The sequence below is a fragment of the Mauremys mutica genome, chromosome 9, assembly GCF_020497125.1.
Source record: "Mauremys mutica isolate MM-2020 ecotype Southern chromosome 9, ASM2049712v1, whole genome shotgun sequence".
In the NCBI taxonomy this organism is placed as follows: domain Eukaryota; kingdom Metazoa; phylum Chordata; order Testudines; family Geoemydidae; genus Mauremys; species Mauremys mutica.
In genome coordinates this window covers 68,013,143-68,029,777 of record NC_059080.1, presented here as the reverse complement: position 1 = coordinate 68,029,777, position 16,635 = coordinate 68,013,143, and the positions used below count along the sequence as shown (strand labels likewise).

The following is a 16,635-nucleotide window of genomic DNA, read 5'->3' as shown; positions in this document are numbered from 1 at the left end:
ATTGATCCTCCCTCCCAGGTTCCCCCAGCAAATTCACCTTCCCCCTTTCCTCCCCAACAGCAAACAGATCCCCTTCTCCACTCTAAAAATTCATCCTCGCTCCATCCCCAAAATTAATGCTGCACCACCAACCCTAGCAAATTGATCCTGTATTCCTGGCTCTCCCCAAGACAGAGAAGGAGAGGCAGTTTTCATCAGTTTCCTTCTGCCTCCCTTCAATTGGCCACCATTGCTCTGTAAGTTGGAGAAACATCCTGTGCGGGGCATTCTCCTCCCTCATTGGGTACAAACAGAGCCAATGGAACAACTTTCCTTGACCACTGCCCAGCAAGAAAGCAGGTAGGTAGCAACTAGAGTAGATCAGCCAGACCCTCCCTTCCCTCCTTGCTCCGAATCCAGGGAATGGCAGGCACCCAGTGGAGTCACATATTGAGCAGCTGTAGCAGTGGAGAGAAAGAGCAACTTTTCAGCATGATCATCACTCACACAGAACCAACTGCAGGGGAGGAGAAAGTGGCAACCCTTACTGCCTCCCTGTCTAATGGGCCTGCCACTTTAGATGGGGAAACTGAGGCACGGGGCAGTTAAGTGGCTTACTCAGTCAAACAGCAAGTCAGCAGCAGGAATAACATTTCAGGATCTGACTCCTGGTCCCTTGCTCTAGCTGCTGGACTCCAATCTTTTTCATCACCTGAAATAAGTATAAACTAATATATGTTCTCTCAGTGATGTTTCAGAATTGTACTGAGCAAAATGGGGGCAGTTTGCCTTCTCCTAAAGATGCCTGACCTAAGAGTTTGGTATTCATTTGTAACAGTCACAGCCTAGTCATGCCAAAATTGTTACGATTCCTACAGGCCTCCTTGGTAAAGTAGCCCCCAAACAAACAGCTATTTACAGTATGGTGACTGCCTTTTCCTATAAAGTTATTGTATTTTAGAAACCGATGACCCAAAATTCAACCTTTACTAAAACTTATTGTTATTTCTCTCCCATCATGCAACATATGCATGTACATGTACACACACACACCCAATACTAAAACCCCACAAAGCCCTATCAGCCCTTCAAACTGAGGGGTGAATCTGTTAAATATCATCTTATAGTCTGGGTGAACCATTTTAGGTAGGGCCCAATGATAGGGTGACCATATTTTCCAAAAAGGAAAATAGGGACACCCCTGGGCCAGCCTGAGCCACACCCCACCCCTCCCACGCGGGGCTGCCCCAGGCCACCCTGCTGCTCACCCACAACCCCCCCTCCCAGTCTGAGCCCCTCTGCTGTCCCCGCCCCCGATCCTATCACTGCCTGCCCACCCACAGGACTGGTAGTCCAAGCCTCCCCTGCCGCACGCACACCCACGGGGCTGGTGGTCTAAGCCCCCACCCCCTCTCGTCTCCCTGCACACAGGGTGGGGTGGGCTGGCTAGTCCGAGCCACTCTCCTTAGCCCTCCCTCCAATGCAGGGCTGGCATTGCCATTCTGCCTCCCCCCCGTACCCCACTAGGGGTCCCATGTGCAGGGGGTTCGGCAGTGAGGTGAAATGCTGCTCGCAGCCTGCTCCCAGTAGAGCCCCTCTACTCAGGGGATTAGAGATCTTCCCGCCAGGGCTGAGCAGGGACCCCCATCCCCACAGGCTGCCCCAAGCGCCAGGCAGAGAGCAGGGGTAGGTGCACGAAGGAGGGGGAGCATGCCCTGCCCCGGCTACTCACCCGTGCAAGGTGGGAGCTGATGGCAGCGCAGCGGGGTTGCTTCCCGGGAGGCTCGGGGCTTGGCGGGAACCCAGGCTGCTCCTTTCTAGGCATGCTCTCACTGTCCATCCCTGGCACTGCTGTTGGAGGAGGCAGGTAGGGAGACTCCAGTGCAGGCATGCGCTGGGGAAAGTAAAAGGGGGGGCACAGCCGTTTGCTGCCCCCCACTGCCGACTCTATGCTGGGATCCCAGAAAATACAGGACAATTTGCCCGTATTTAGCAAAAAGTCAGGACACCTGTAAGAAGGCTTAAATACAGGACTGTCCAGTTAAAAACAGGACATCTGGTCACCCTACCCATTTAGGACAGCAACCTCAAACTATCCATGGTTTTGCATATTCAGGTTCTGTTCTTGATGGCCAGGAGCTCTATACACACAGCTTCATTTCTACTGAAGATTAGCATATGTTTTTCTTGGTATTCAGAGAACAACTCAATGTCACACCGAATACAAGTTTAATAAATCCCCTAACCTTAAATTATACAGTCCTTGGGTAAAAGATAGGAATAAAGTTGCTGCAATCAAGGGCCTTGTCTACACTAACACTTTTCCCACTGTTGATCTAGCACCACCTTCTGAAACTAGAGCTGGACCACATGATGGTAAAGACACCTGTGTTCTGTCTACACTAGCATTCTCACCAGCAGAGCTGCTAAGCCAATAGTGAGAAAAGTAGTTACATTTTTCAGTGCTGATGAAGCCAAAGGGACACTTACACAGATAGGTTTGCAGGATCAGATGCTAAATGAAGAAGGATTTTCCATGACTAAGAAGATAGGAAGGAATTCTACCAATTTAATCTATCACATGCACACATTTTTCCTATAGAAGAGCAGTTGCAAATTGAGAAATGTTTTGTTTCACCACAAGGCCACTGTCGTACATCTGGACATCCTGAATTTGCAGTTATTTAAAGATGAGCGATTCATGGTCGGGTATCCCATATTTTTCTTTGTAGTCTTCAAATAATTTACTTAGTTCTCGCAGGTATGTTTGATGCAGCTGCTCAATCTCTTCAAGAGTAGGATTCAAATTCTGTTTTACAGTGATAGGTTTCCCCACTGCAAACAACAAACAAAAGAGCAATGACGTTAGCTACACTGACATCTATTTGCTGCAGATAAAATTACTCTTCTGTATTGGCCAGATGCTTAGTTTTGTTGTTTTACAGATGGTGGATGAAATACTGGCTCTACTGAAGTCACCAGCAAAACTCTTTGATTTCAATGGGGCCAGAATTTCACCTAGTATTAAATCAGCAACAGGAAGTCTTGATTTAAATTGATCTTAATCTTGTTTTGCATTTGTACTTTTTAGTTATTTTCCCAAGAAAAGTTGATTTTCAATGGTTGGGAACCACTGAAACATGCTAACTTGCAAATAAATATAGCTTTTGCACCAAATTTGGTGCTTCTTTTTGCTAACCAGGAAGATACACATTTATTTAAATAGCTTAACTTACAATTGTTCAGATTCTTAACTTTTAATTTTTTATTCTTAGAAAATGAGGAATGATTAATTTCTCATTTACTAGATGGATCATTTTTTACTTATGATTTGAGTTAAGCTCTATTTGGATGGAAATTCAAATTCAATTAAAATGCACAAAACCATCATTTTAAAGTTGTTTTTTATTAATTGAATAAAACTAATCATATGTGCTGGACACACAAAAAAAGTTCATCTAAACATATTTTGCATTTAAAACTAATTAAACAAAAAGTATTATCTGTAGTTAGTGAATTGAACTGACTGTTTTGGGTCACTATATCCTTCAGGATTTTAGAACTAGTAGATTTCATCATCTCACACCTAGTTTTTATTCATACATTGGAAAAGAAAAACAAGTTTCCTGATTTTTCAACTCTCAATTGTTTTTTTTGTAAACTTTGAATGAACTAGTCATTGCACTAAGCAAGTAGATTATAGTCTTCATTTCAGTTTATTCTCTCTCATCAGCAGAAGAGGATACTGCTGTCCTAAGATAGTTTAGCACTTCAACAAACTCTGTTTCCAGGTGATTAGCCAGTGACTTCCACCAGCGCAGTGGTCTTATTTTCTTTAAAACCTGGCAGCAAACATACTGCTTCCCCCCCCTCATTTAAATGAATAGATTACAGTAAATTTTGGTCTCAACATAGGTTGTCCTAACTACAAGTTTAAAAATAAACCTATTTAAAATTAAGAACATAAATCTCTGTTTCATTTAAATAAAAAAAAGTCTAGGTTTTTTAAAATGAATCAGTCCCCACCCCCCCCCACACACACCCTATATGGGCAGACAGAACAGGACACAGGGAAATACAGACTGACTTGTACAATGAAATTCAGTCTTTATTCCAGGGGTAGGCAACCTATGGCACACATGTCAAAGGCGGCATGCGAGCTGATTTTCAGTGGCACTCACACCGTCCGGGGCCTGGTCACCAGTCCGGGGGGCTCTACATTTTAATTTAATTTTAAATGAAGCTTCCTAAATATTTTTAAAAACCTTATTTACTTTACATACAACAATAGTTTAGTTATATATTATAGACTTATAGAAAGAGACCTTCTAAAAATGTTAAAATGTATTACTGGCACGCAAAACGTTAACTTGGAGTGAATAAATGAAGACTCGGCACACCACTTCTGAAAGGTTGCTGACCCCTGCTTTATTCCAACACCCTAGAAAATGGCTTTACCTGATAAATATCTAGGTTTCCAACCATTGCCTTTGGGTAGCTTGCAACATGACCATGATTTAAGGGTGAGATTTTTCAAAAGCATTCAGCATTGGCTTAACTCCATTGAAGTTCATAGCAGTTCAACACTCTCTTTGATGAGACAAGAGTTGGGCCAATTTTGAAAAAAATCCCCCCCAAATTTGATCTGTCAACACGTTATTAACCATTAAATCATCTGCCCATTAAAAACTCTTTTTAAAAGAAAAGGACTGATTCTATGGAGCTAGAAATCCTGCATGCCACATGCATCTGTTGAGTCTGAACTTTTCATGAGTTTAAACTTAATCCAGACTTGATGTCTCTGTCTGAAACTTTTAATCAAGGCTCTGACCTGCGAACTACTCCTGACACCTCCCCCCTCCCAATAAGTAGTCATATCCTCCTTTGTCTTTTCTAATTTACATTTTAACCTGTTTTATCCTGTAGAATCTTGATTGATTATGCATGACCATTATGATCTGTTAATCACTTTGTTTACTTCTGTGTATAAACATTGATGCTCACCCCTAATAAACTGGCCACACTTACTCCGAAGCTTTGCTCTTAAGCTAAGGATGGTGTGAGCCCGTTGATCAACGAATTATTGTCTGGTCTCTGACAGTTTTCTGAGCCCTATACCAACTCCGCACAAACTCGGGTGCTGGAGAGGTGAGTAGGACTTGCTTTTTACCTAACAATTTGGGGGCTCGTCCGGGATTCCTTCTGGTGCGGTGCCTCTGTCCAGTGGTCAGACCACTCATATACGAATTGGCAGGCGCCACGGGAGATTTCTCCCAGCCAATTCAATATTGAGGGGTCGTGTACTGGACAGCAGGATAAACGCCAGTTGGAGGGCTCCTGTCAGACACCATGGGTCAAGGGACTAGCGTGCCTCTTGAGAGTCCGCTGGGGATTGTAAATAAGTTATGGAATGAAGGGAAACTCCCAGTACAGACAGGAATGTCTAGGAGGAAGTTGTACACACTGTGTGTAAGGAATTGGACTGGGTATACCGCGGTATTGGCCGACCCGGAGATGAGGTGGCCTTCGTATGGCTCTTTCGAACAGGCTGCCTTAAGAGGAGTAAGGAGCCAGATCGAAAAAGACCATCCGGGACAGTTATGTTACTGGTTTTGTTGGGACACAGCAGCAGAGCTGTGGAAATCTTTAAAAATTATGGCAGTCAGGTATTCTTCCGAGAGTGAACCCCCTCCATGTTATTTCAATGAAGGGTGTAAACCACGGCGTGTTTTAACTCGTCAGTTGGTCCCCACTGCACCTGCCCCTATTCCTCAGCAAGGGGACTCTCTCCAGGGCGCAGAGGGGAATCTGCAGGACTCCAGATTGGAATCTCTGCAGAGGGATAAGGAGGAAATGGAGGGGCACACCTCGGGAGGAGTTTTGCATGGAAAAAAAAAAGGGAAAGTAGTAAAAAGAAAGAGAAAAAGGAAGAATATAAGTTAATGGCTTTAGCTTTTCGCGGTGGTATTCGAGGCAGAAGCCGTGGCCGTGGCAGGGGATTTCAGGGTGCTCGGGGAAGAGGGTCCTGGCAACCCCAGCCACCAGGAAATTGTTTTCAGTGCGGACAGCCCGGTCACTTTAAACGTGAGGCAACCCCAGCCACCAGGAAATTGTTTTCAGTGCGGACAACCCGGTCACTTTAAACGTGAATGCCCCTGGGGACGCCCAGAGGGTCCGGTCGCATCCGCAGATACTTACACCAGGGACGAATACACTCCTGCACCACCAGCCCAGCCCGTTCCTCAGGCCTGGATCAACTACGGGCAACAGCAACAGCTGCAGCGAACTCAGCCTTCTCAATGACGGTACCCCGGGGGCGAAGGCAAACAATGTGATGGTCTTATTTCCTTAATGTCTTTAGCCGGCTCTTTCCTCACTTTCTCCCCTCCCAGCAAAGAGCCTCATCTAACCCTTTCAGTCCAGGGACTGCCTGTCTGTTTCCTCATTGATACTGGAGCTACTTTCTCTCTTTTAAATCATGCCCCCTCTCCCTGGCTATCCTCTGAGATTAAAACTGCAACTGGGGTGGAAGGCAATCCACAGTCTCTGGGACTCACTTTGCCTCTAAATGTTATTTATGCTGATAAATGTTTTTCTCACCGTTTTCTTTTTTCCCCAGCTTGTCCGATCCCTTTGATGGGCCGGGATTTACTCTGTAAGCTTGAGGCTACTTTAACCTGCACTCCTGAAGGGGTAGGATTATTAATGACAGTGTTAGGAGATTCGGCCCTAACTCAGGGTAATTGGGAAACCCCCCCCTCTCTCTCCCCTGACCTCACTGACTTGCCTTCAACCCTCTGGGGAATTTCTGACACTGATGTTGGCCTGCTCCTTTCGGCAGAGCCAGTAAGGATTCAAGTGAAGCCCTCCTTAGCCCCCCCGTCAGTCCCCCAATACCCCCTGTCGCTGGAAGCCCGGGAAGGCATCCGCCCCATTGTCGAGGGATTCATTGCACAAAAGCTAGTCCGCCCTCAGCGCACTCCCTGTAATACCCCTATACTGCCTGTCAAAAAGCCTCCTAAAAAGGACGGAGACCCTATTCGTTGGCGCTTTGTACAGGATCTACGGGTTATTAATCAGTATGTGGCCCCTCTTCATGCAGTAGTTCCTGATCCAGCTACTATCATCAGCCAAATCCCCTGGGATGCTGAGTGGTTCACTGTTATTGACTTAAAATCAGCCTTTTTCAGCATTCCTGTGCAACCTTCACCTGGGAGGGACAAAGTTATGTCTGGCAACGACTTCCTCAAGGCTACAGAGACAGCCCCACGATTTTCAGCCAATGCCTCCGCCACGACTTGGAAGGCTTCACCAGTCCGCAGGGATCCACGTTAGTCCTATACGTAGATGACATCCTACTAGGTAACCGCGAAGAAGCCGCCCTCCGCATCGATGGTAAGGCACTTTTATTATACCTACACACCAGAGGCCACAAGGTAGACCCTAACAAGATTCAGTGGGTCTCACAGAAGGTCCGATATCTGGGCTTCCTGTTAACCCCAGAGGGGAGACAAATGGACCCAGCCCGCATAAAGACTATCCAAAACTGCCCTCTGCCAAACACCAAGAAACAACTTCGAGGTTTCTTAGGATTAATTGGCTTCTGTCGACCTTGGTTGCCGTCCTGCGGGGAGTTGAGCAAACCGCTCCACCGACTGACTGCTAACCTTGCTCCTGACCCTTTGCAGTGGTCCCCAGACACGATTCAAGCCTTTCAGTTACTCAAGGACAGTGTGGCCTCCTCCATGTCTCTCCGCCCCCCCCAATTACAGCAAACCCTTTCACCTTTTTGTCCACGAGAGGGGCGGAATTGCTAGTGGCGTCCTTACCCAGCTGAGCGGGCCCCACCATTTCCCGCTTGCTTTTTACTCCCAGCAGATCGACCCTGTCGCTCAGGGAACCCCAGCCTGCACCCGGACTCTGGCAGCAGCTGCCCTGCTGATCACAAAGGCAAAGAGCCTGACCCTGGGTCATTTTACCACGGTCTGGACCTCTCATGCCTTGTCAGCCCTTCTGCGTAGGGGCACGACCCAAGTCTTTTCGGCCCATCGTCAGCAGCAGCTAGAGGCCGAACTCCTAGAAGACACTAACCTAATTTTTGAAAGGTGTGGGCCCCTTAATCCAGCTACCTTGCTTCCTGACCTGCCAGTCCTCCAGGATCAGCACGATTGTGTGGAAGTAGTTCATAGCATCTTACAGATAAGGAACAACCTGTTTGACGTGCCACTGGACAACCCTGATTGCATCCTCTTCTCGGACGGAAGCTCCTTCTATGTTGATGGCAAGCGTTTCACCGGTTATACAGTCACCTCTGAATGGGACATTCAAGAGGCCGCCTCACTGCCAGGCAACTGGGGAGCCCAAGCCGCCGAACTCTACGCCCTGGCCCGAGCTTGCCAGTTGGCCGCTGGTAAGACCGTTACCATTTTTACTGATAGCAAGTATGCTTTTACCCCGTACCAGTACCCGCTGAACTACAGTCGTGGGAGAGCCTCGGAGCCACTCTGGTCAAAGGGACCTGGCTTATGCCGGATGGCCGAGCCTGCCTCCCTCGCTCCACATACCCCGTGGCAGTTCGCTGGCACCATGATAAGGGGGGTCACTACGGCACACACGCCCTTGTGGACACCATCGCTCGCTTTTGGTATGCTCCAGGCATTCAACCCTACTGCCTGTCAATAGTGAAAGCATGCAGCACATGTCAGCGAAATGGACCTGCTCCGCCTCTTAACAAAATTAAGGGTGGAAGACCGCCACCTGCTGCTCCATTTCAACATCTTCAAATTGACTTTGCAGATATGCCAAAGGCTTTTGGGAAAAAGCACCTCCTTGTTTTGGTTTGCCCTCTGACTTCATGGGTCGAAGCTTTTCCTACTGCTAATTGTACTGCTGCCACAGTGGCGAAGATCCTCCTTAGAGACATTGTACCCCGTTTTGGCATCCCTCTCATGCTTGACTCAGATCGCGGACCCCACTTTACTGGTCATGTCCTTGGCCGTTTAGAACAAGGACTGGGCATTTCACACTCCTTTCATACACCCTACCACCCCCAGTCTAGCGGGAAAGTTGAGCGTATGAATAGGGAGCTTAAGCTTACATTGGCTAAATACTGTCAGGAAACAGGGTTAAACTGGCCTCAGGTACTTCCCTTGGTCCTGTTTCACCTTCGCACTCGCCCAACCCGTGTATTGGGATTATCCCCCTTTGAACTGCTCTATGGACACCCCCCTTTCAAAGGCGGGGCGCTACCACGTGCTGATGTTTCACTATTGGGAGGGGATCATATGACCGCGTGCCAGTTTCTCTCCCTACAGGCTCGCCTCCGTACCCTTTGGAAAGCCTCACAGTTTTCCCAGACCGTGCCGCTGGAAGAACAGATCCACCCGTTCCAACCAGGGGACTTCGTCTGGGCCAAAAAGTTCGTTCGTGGCGACGCCCTCCAGCCGAGGTTTACTGGACCCCACCAGGTTCTTTTAACAACCCAGACTGCAGTGTTCCTGGAAGGACGCAAATCCTGGATCCACCACTCCCACGTCAAGCCAGCCGTAGTGGACCACAGTGACGGACCAGCAGCTCTTGCCACCACTAAGGATACTGCCTCTGACCAGTGGACCAGCTTACCTCTTTCAGACATCAGACTTAAATTGACTCGAAAAAAATGAGAGGACCTTTTATTCTGACAACTGTATGTTTTTTATTATGCCTTTTTAGTTTATTTTCTGCTTATAAAGATAATGCTTTTATTAGATATTCCCACGAGGTTAAAACTCGTATTTTAGGAAATAGAAGTAATTGCTGGGTATGTACTCAATTTCCAGTAAATGCAGAACAGGGACTCCCCTTCACACCCATTCCCCTGACCACTGCTAATATGACTTGGATGCCACCGGCTAGAATAAAAGATCCAGTCCAACACAATCTTACATGGGACAAAACAGGAGTGCCAATTAACAGATATCTCAGGGTAACCAATCAGACAGGATCACTGTGTTTTGTTAAAGAAAAAGGGTCAACATTTGTGGGAACCAGTAAATGCAACATGTATTTTAATGGCACCGCCTTTAGTAAAAACCTTGGCTTCAAGCCTTGTGCATCCCACTTATCCCATATGTAAATCCCACACAAGCCTTCAGAGTCAGCTTTTAAGAAACCCTGCTCAGATCACGAGGGTGTCCAACTAATTGTTAAGGGATATACAATTGCCTTCTACAACTGCTCAAGCAGTACTACACTGCACTTTAAAAACACCACTACCAAATTGTGCCTCTGCGGTTCGCACAACGACCCCTCTGCGTTACCAGGGGAACAGTGGTCCAACGGGTGGTGGGTTACCTCCTACTTTGAGAAATGGAATACCCGAAACGCAATGTATGGAACACACCAGCCACCTTATGATTGGTGGGGAGCCTTATGGAATTGGCTGCCTGGATTTGGGTGGGTTAAAAAACTCTTGGTGGGTATTGTTGGGGCCATAGTAATCCTTATAATACTGTGTTGCTGCATCCAGTGTGTCCCCTCCCTCATAAACTCATGTGGGTCAGTTTATTCTTTTCCTACTTCAGCCAAAGGCCTTACTCTCTTTGAGTTGGCCCAGGCTGAAATTGCCAAGCGGCCCTTGGCTCCTTAAAATGGGGTGTAGCGTTTGGTAAATAATTATCCCAAAGCTACAAATGGAGGAATGTTGAGTCTGAACTTTTCATGAGTTTAAACTTAATCCAGACTTGATGTCTCTGTCTGAAACTTTTAATCAAGGCTCTGACCTGCGAACTACTCCTGACACCTCCCCCCTCCCAATAAGTAGTCATATCCTCCTTTGTCTTTTCTAATTTACATTTTAACCTGTTTTATCCTGTAGAATCTTGATTGATTATGCATGACCATTATGATCTGTTAATCACTTTGTTTACTTCTGTGTATAAACATTGATGCTCACCCCTAATAAACTGGCCACACTTACTCCGAAGCTTTGCTCTTAAGCTAAGGATGGTGTGAGCCCGTTGATCAACGAATTATTGTCTGGTCTCTGACAGTTTTCTGAGCCCTATACCAACTCCGCACAAACTCGGGTGCTGGAGAGGTGAGTAGGACTTGCTTTTTACCTAACACATCCTGCAAATGTGGAAGAACCTGAAGATTCAGAGAACAGAGATGCAGAACAGAGATTACAGGGGCTGGAGGAGGCATGTGTTATGTGCTAGTTTCTGTGTTTTACTGTGGATGGGGTCGGGGGCCTGTGGCTCTAGCTGCCAAACTTGCCCAGGGAGAGGGATGTGGGGCTAAATATCTTCTGATGAAACTGCATGGCTATGGAGATGCTCCACTGCTCTTCAATGGATTGGAACATCTCCCTGACTTCCTTAGGAATTCCTGAGCACTCAGCCGTCTCAGGTGGACTGCACTGAGGAAAGGATTTGGGCAGGGATTGAAATGAAGGGGAGTGCAAACAGCAGAGGGAAGCCCCTCTTTCCCCATTTTGGCTTGTGTAACCAGTGCTCCCCCTCACCCCACCCCGTGGCTGATGCGGTCAAAAGTTCCCCCTCCTGTTTCAATCTATTGTAATCGTTATATCCTTGGGGGCAGCCGGTTTAGGAAGAAATCACTTGAGGCCAGAGAGCAGGCAGCTAACAAAACTACCATTTTATTTACAGACACAGAGCTCACCCAACCGGCCGAAACAGGCTGAGCTATCCCCTAATAATCTAACTCAGTTGCCATGGCAACAAAAACCATGACAACCAAATACACAACAGTAATCACTTATTGTGGCCCAGTTGGCGTAAATTATTTATAAAGCCTTTTGCCTTTATCTCCTCCCCCGGCCAACAGAACAGAAAAGAACAGGATAAAGACATTAGGAAAGAAACATTTATTTCAAACCTCACCTGCTTGTGTTTAGATGCTCAGCAGCCAGTTCTGTCTGGCAGAGCAGATTTGTAAAGGAACACCGTTACTGAATTTAACTACAAATCACACATTTTAAACATTCCCATAAGAATGACAGAAACCACTAAGGGACTTACCAACAGTGTGAATAGGTTTCCTGTAAGGCATCAAGCCAAAACTGTACTGAAATATTCCTCTAGCATGAAACAGTGGTAAAGTAAACCCCACTATCTTCCTCAGTCTCTCCTGTAAAGTTCTGAGCCACGATCCTTTGGGGTTTGCAACTTGCTTAAACAGTTCATTTTCGCCAAAAGAGAATACTGGAACCAAGTGAGCCCTGTAAAGTAAACAGAATTAATAATCACGGGGCACTCAATGAAGCACGACTTGCAACTCACATCTACAGCATGAGGAGTCACATTAATCAATGCAGGTAATTTCCTCAATGCTTATAAAATTCATCAGTATTTGCATTATGCATTCAACTCTTCATTGAAATGCAAGTGAAATGCCTCTTTGTGCAGCTGGAAGGGGGCACAATATTTAGTAAAAACAAAAAACATAACCATCTTCTGCCTTCTGCGCCGTGTTCAAACAGTAACAAACCTAAGTGAAGGTTTCCAATAAAGACAGAGGAATCCCTTTTTTCTGATTTTATGGCAGCTGCTAAAATCTTATTCATGACAAACAGCTGTTGGATCTAGGCCATCACAGTTTCACTGAGTTTGCTGTAGTTCCATAGCACCTTCTATCTTATAGGTGACATTCAATGGGGGTTGGGTGTCTAACTCCATGTAGTGCCTGTGAAAATCCCAGTGTTGATCTTTTAACATTAGCGGCTGAATCCTGTTTGCAGGAGTTGCTCTAGTAGTCCATTTCAGTTTAGAACTCAGCCTCTCCACATCATAAGGAGTTCTTGTTCTTCTCCTCAGTGGGGATCTGTGGCTTGGAAGGGATTATATAGCACCTGCAAAAACTCTCCAAATTCCACCCCATTCTAAGCATCGGAATTGCAATGGTTCTGCTGTTGTCAGGGTGAAAGGGGAAACCTTTATTGAAAGCCCTGGCTACTACAGCTGAGGTGTCAGTCTGGTAAACTTATGTGGCTGTTAGAAAGCATGGGGAACCAATACAATACTATTGTATAAAATTAAAATAAAGAGTTATCTTAAGTGTTCTCTCCAGAAGTTTAACAGCTCCCCGTTTTCTTGCACTAAAATCCTAGGCAATCGCTATGTTTCCTAAGCATTTTCATCTTACTCCATGTTTGACAATCTATCTCTATGGTGCATGGCTGTTAAAATGGTAGTATTGCAGCAAGATTACTCAAGGTGAAGAATACTTGGAATGCATCAGCTGGATATGCTAATAAGAGTAATGAAAATTAATCCTCCTGAAGCAAGGATGCAGCTGTCTAGTATGTACAATGGATAGTCATGAGTTGCTTGCATGAAACTAAAATAACTATTTATGTGGCTTCTTAGACTCTGGGATTCATAAGAAATACCATTCCCTACCCCACTTCCCCTTGCCCCTCGAATGGTGTCTGCCTGGCCTAAAATTGTGTGGCAGGTTTCTCAACAATGACAGTTCTGCATCATACAGCTGCCACTGAAAGAAACATCTGAAGACTCTGTAAGCAGAGTGGATTTATAGGCTGCCAAGTTTTTGTTAGACCGTTAATGATGATGAACAGGAAAACCTGTGATGCAATGGCATTTCTCTACATGCCCTGTGAATCTATTAGCTTTCATTTTCATCTGAAAGACTTCCTATAGAGGGCTGATACACTGAAATAAGTAACATGGAGTTTTGGTTGTGAAACTCAGGAGAAACTAGTTTATCCTCTACTTGTGCTGTGTCATTATGATTTTTCTATTTGTATTCAACGTTTGTATGATCTTGAATCAACTATCCTGGCCAGCAGACCCATTGGAGTGAATGGAACTACTGAAGTGCTTAAGGGACTTGATCCATCTCCCACGGAAATAAGTGGGAAAAGATTCCCTTTGATCTCCAGAGCAGTTGGACAAGGAGAGCAGGATTTGGCTTCTTGTCTATAGTCCTGTGTGTCAGTTAAATAGTGGCACATTTTGTGAGCTGTTTTGGCCAACTCACCATTGTGAATGAGGACACAGAGCCACACTGTAATCACACAGAGCTGCTATTGGTTTAAATGAGAGCTTCATATAGGAGTAGGACAGGGGTTCTCAAACTTTACTGCACCACAACCCCTTTCTGACAACAAAAATTACTACATGATCCTAGGAGAGGGGACCGAAGCCTGAGCCTTGCCACTCTCGGGGGGGGGGGGGGTAAAACCCGAGCCCCACTACCCCAGACGGGGGGGGGGGGGGGGGACCAAAAACAAAGCAGGCAGGGGCCCATAACCTGAGTCCCAACACCCAGGACCAAAGCCCAGGAGCTTCAGCTTTGGCCCCAGGTGGTGGGGCTCGAGTTTCAGTTTCAGACCTGGGCCCCAGCAAGTCTAAGCCAGCCCTGGCAACCCCATGACCCACTTTGGGATCCCAACCCACAGTTTGAAAACCACTGGACTAGGAGGATAGACCTTGGCTTCTATTTTTGATGATTTCTTCTGGTTAAACAAGTTATTAATATTACTACTATACAGACTTAGGAAGGAGGCCTGAAATGAATCTGTATGCTTGGCTTTTCCCTCCCCCACTTTGCGGGTCACCTTTAAGTGAAAAGGAGGCCCTTTTTTCCTGGGATTGCTCTGTTTCTCCAAAGCACTTAAATCCATCCCTATTCATCAAACACACTTAAGCACACGTTCTGCACTTTGCTGAATCTGGGCCTAAGGGTTACCACATCTCTCCCCCTAAAATCATGAGCAAATCAAGTCAAAGAGAAAAAATACTCTTTGAAATCAGTAGTGTTCTGAAGTACAGGAACGGTAGGGTCAGCAGAACTGCTATGAGACAGCCAGTAAACAGTGTGTCTGAATGATTCAGCAACACAACCTGAGGAACTGGAAAATGTTACTACACAGAGTTTCACAGTTTGTTTGCTGCTGTGGTTTAAAACAAGTCAGTCAAATCACCAGGATGTGCCAATACCTCCACCTACCACTAGATTATTTCTGTAAATGATAAGAAAAGGGATTTCACAACTGTCTTTGTATTATTTCTCTATTCTGTTTTAATCAAGATACATCAGTTCTGGCTCTTATTGTAGACATCTGCATCCCATGTCAATGCACAATAACCTTCTCAGATTCACAGTTTCTATGCTGTATTAACACTGCAAGAAGTGCAGTTGCAGTCACTGCCAACAGTGCTAATGGGACACCTACCCATATTTCAAAGCCATTTTAATAAAACCTCTCCTCTTGAGGATACTCAGAGTTAAACTTCCAGGATGGGCATCCAAAGACTCTTCTGCTCCTCCAATCACAATCACTGCAACGTTTCCACCTCTGTCATTGTTCAGCACATGAGACACACTCTTCTTGGAGGCTGACACCACTCCTTAAGGATCAAACGTTTGTAACAGAGGATCAGTAAATCATTTGTATAACACCAAGAGAAGCTAGAAATAGTTTTAAAATATTTTGAATGGCTAAGGCCCAGGAAGGAGTCAAGAGACACAGGATTTGATCCTGGTTCTGTAACAGATTTGTATTTGACAAAGTCCTCTGTGCCTCTTTCCCCTTTGCGCTAAACTCACAATGTTCCAGCATGGCAGGAAAACAGAAATCTTCAGAGGGGAGGGGTCCAGACAATGTCAATACAAATTCTTAACAATCCGGCATTTCTCATCTCAATGATTCCTTCTCAGAAATGCGAGACTACAGAATCATGTGGAGAGAGTTACAATGGAGAGAGTCGACAGGCTGAAGCTAAAGCCATGGCAGGTGGAGGGTTTAATTGGGAAGCAGGCGCATATAAACAATAAAAGAGAGTTTGGGAATGTTTGGGAGTTTGAGCAGGGGGGATATAAGATGTTGCAACCTAAACTAGGACCCATAGTGCCAGAACTGAAGTCAATGGAATGACAGTGTAATAAGGAGCAGAATCAGCTCACTTAAACTACTTCATTAGCTCTTCCTTGAGGCACCCTGGCCATGCCACCTCCCAAGCCTGTGCTGCCCATTCCATTATTTGGGCTGCACTAACTCTCTATATAACCCCTCCCAGGCAAAGAGGAGGCCTTGCCTTCTTCTCTACTGACACAACCAACCCCTCTTCCATGGCTGACTTTCTGCTGCATGGGCCCCTCACATCAGCTGAAGCTGTGATAGACTGGGACTGAATCTGGCCCTCTGAAGCATGAGAATTATAGAAATTACAAAGGAAAACATACCTTTGCCTAACTCATCTCCTGCAGGATTCTGCCCCACAGCATATTTACTAGCACTTTGTGCAATCACGCTATCTTAGAGTAATTTTTTTTAAAGAACAGTCTAGGGATGAAATCCAGCTTGTGCTTCTTTAAAGCTGGCATTGAATTTCTTTGCTTTTGGATTCAAATAAACAAATGGCCCAGACTTGAGCTGCTGTTTCCCATCTTTTCTGCTATTGGGGAAGTTAAAATGTGAGAAAAGTAATGCAATTGTGTTGCTACTCTGGGAGCTATATACTAAGAGAAATATCTTGATAACAGACACAGAATTAAGTTTAACTAATGTTCTAGGGAGACTTGCAAATATAACCAGGAATAAGTTAACTGAACAAATGTGCTTCAAACACTGATAAGAGAGCTCAATGTACAGATTTTTCCATATTCTAGCTGTGTCCTCACAAAGTATGC

The 16,635-nt window shown here is 45.7% G+C and overlaps 1 protein-coding gene across 1 annotated transcript in view; it reads right to left on the bottom strand.

Annotated features, from left to right (window-relative positions):
* Positions 1 to 1,359: 1,359 nt before the first annotated feature.
* Positions 1,360 to 16,635, bottom strand: part of MOGAT1 (monoacylglycerol O-acyltransferase 1) — a 37,239-nt gene continuing 21,963 nt past the window's right edge. The window contains exons 4-6 of the mRNA XM_045030482.1: positions 15,179 to 15,353; positions 12,000 to 12,199; positions 1,360 to 2,814 (exon numbers count right to left, since the gene is read on the bottom strand). Coding sequence (XP_044886417.1) covers positions 2,660 to 2,814; positions 12,000 to 12,199; positions 15,179 to 15,353 — 530 coding nt within the window. The 3' untranslated portion in view covers positions 1,360 to 2,659. The remainder of the gene's footprint in view (positions 2,815 to 11,999; positions 12,200 to 15,178; positions 15,354 to 16,635) is intronic.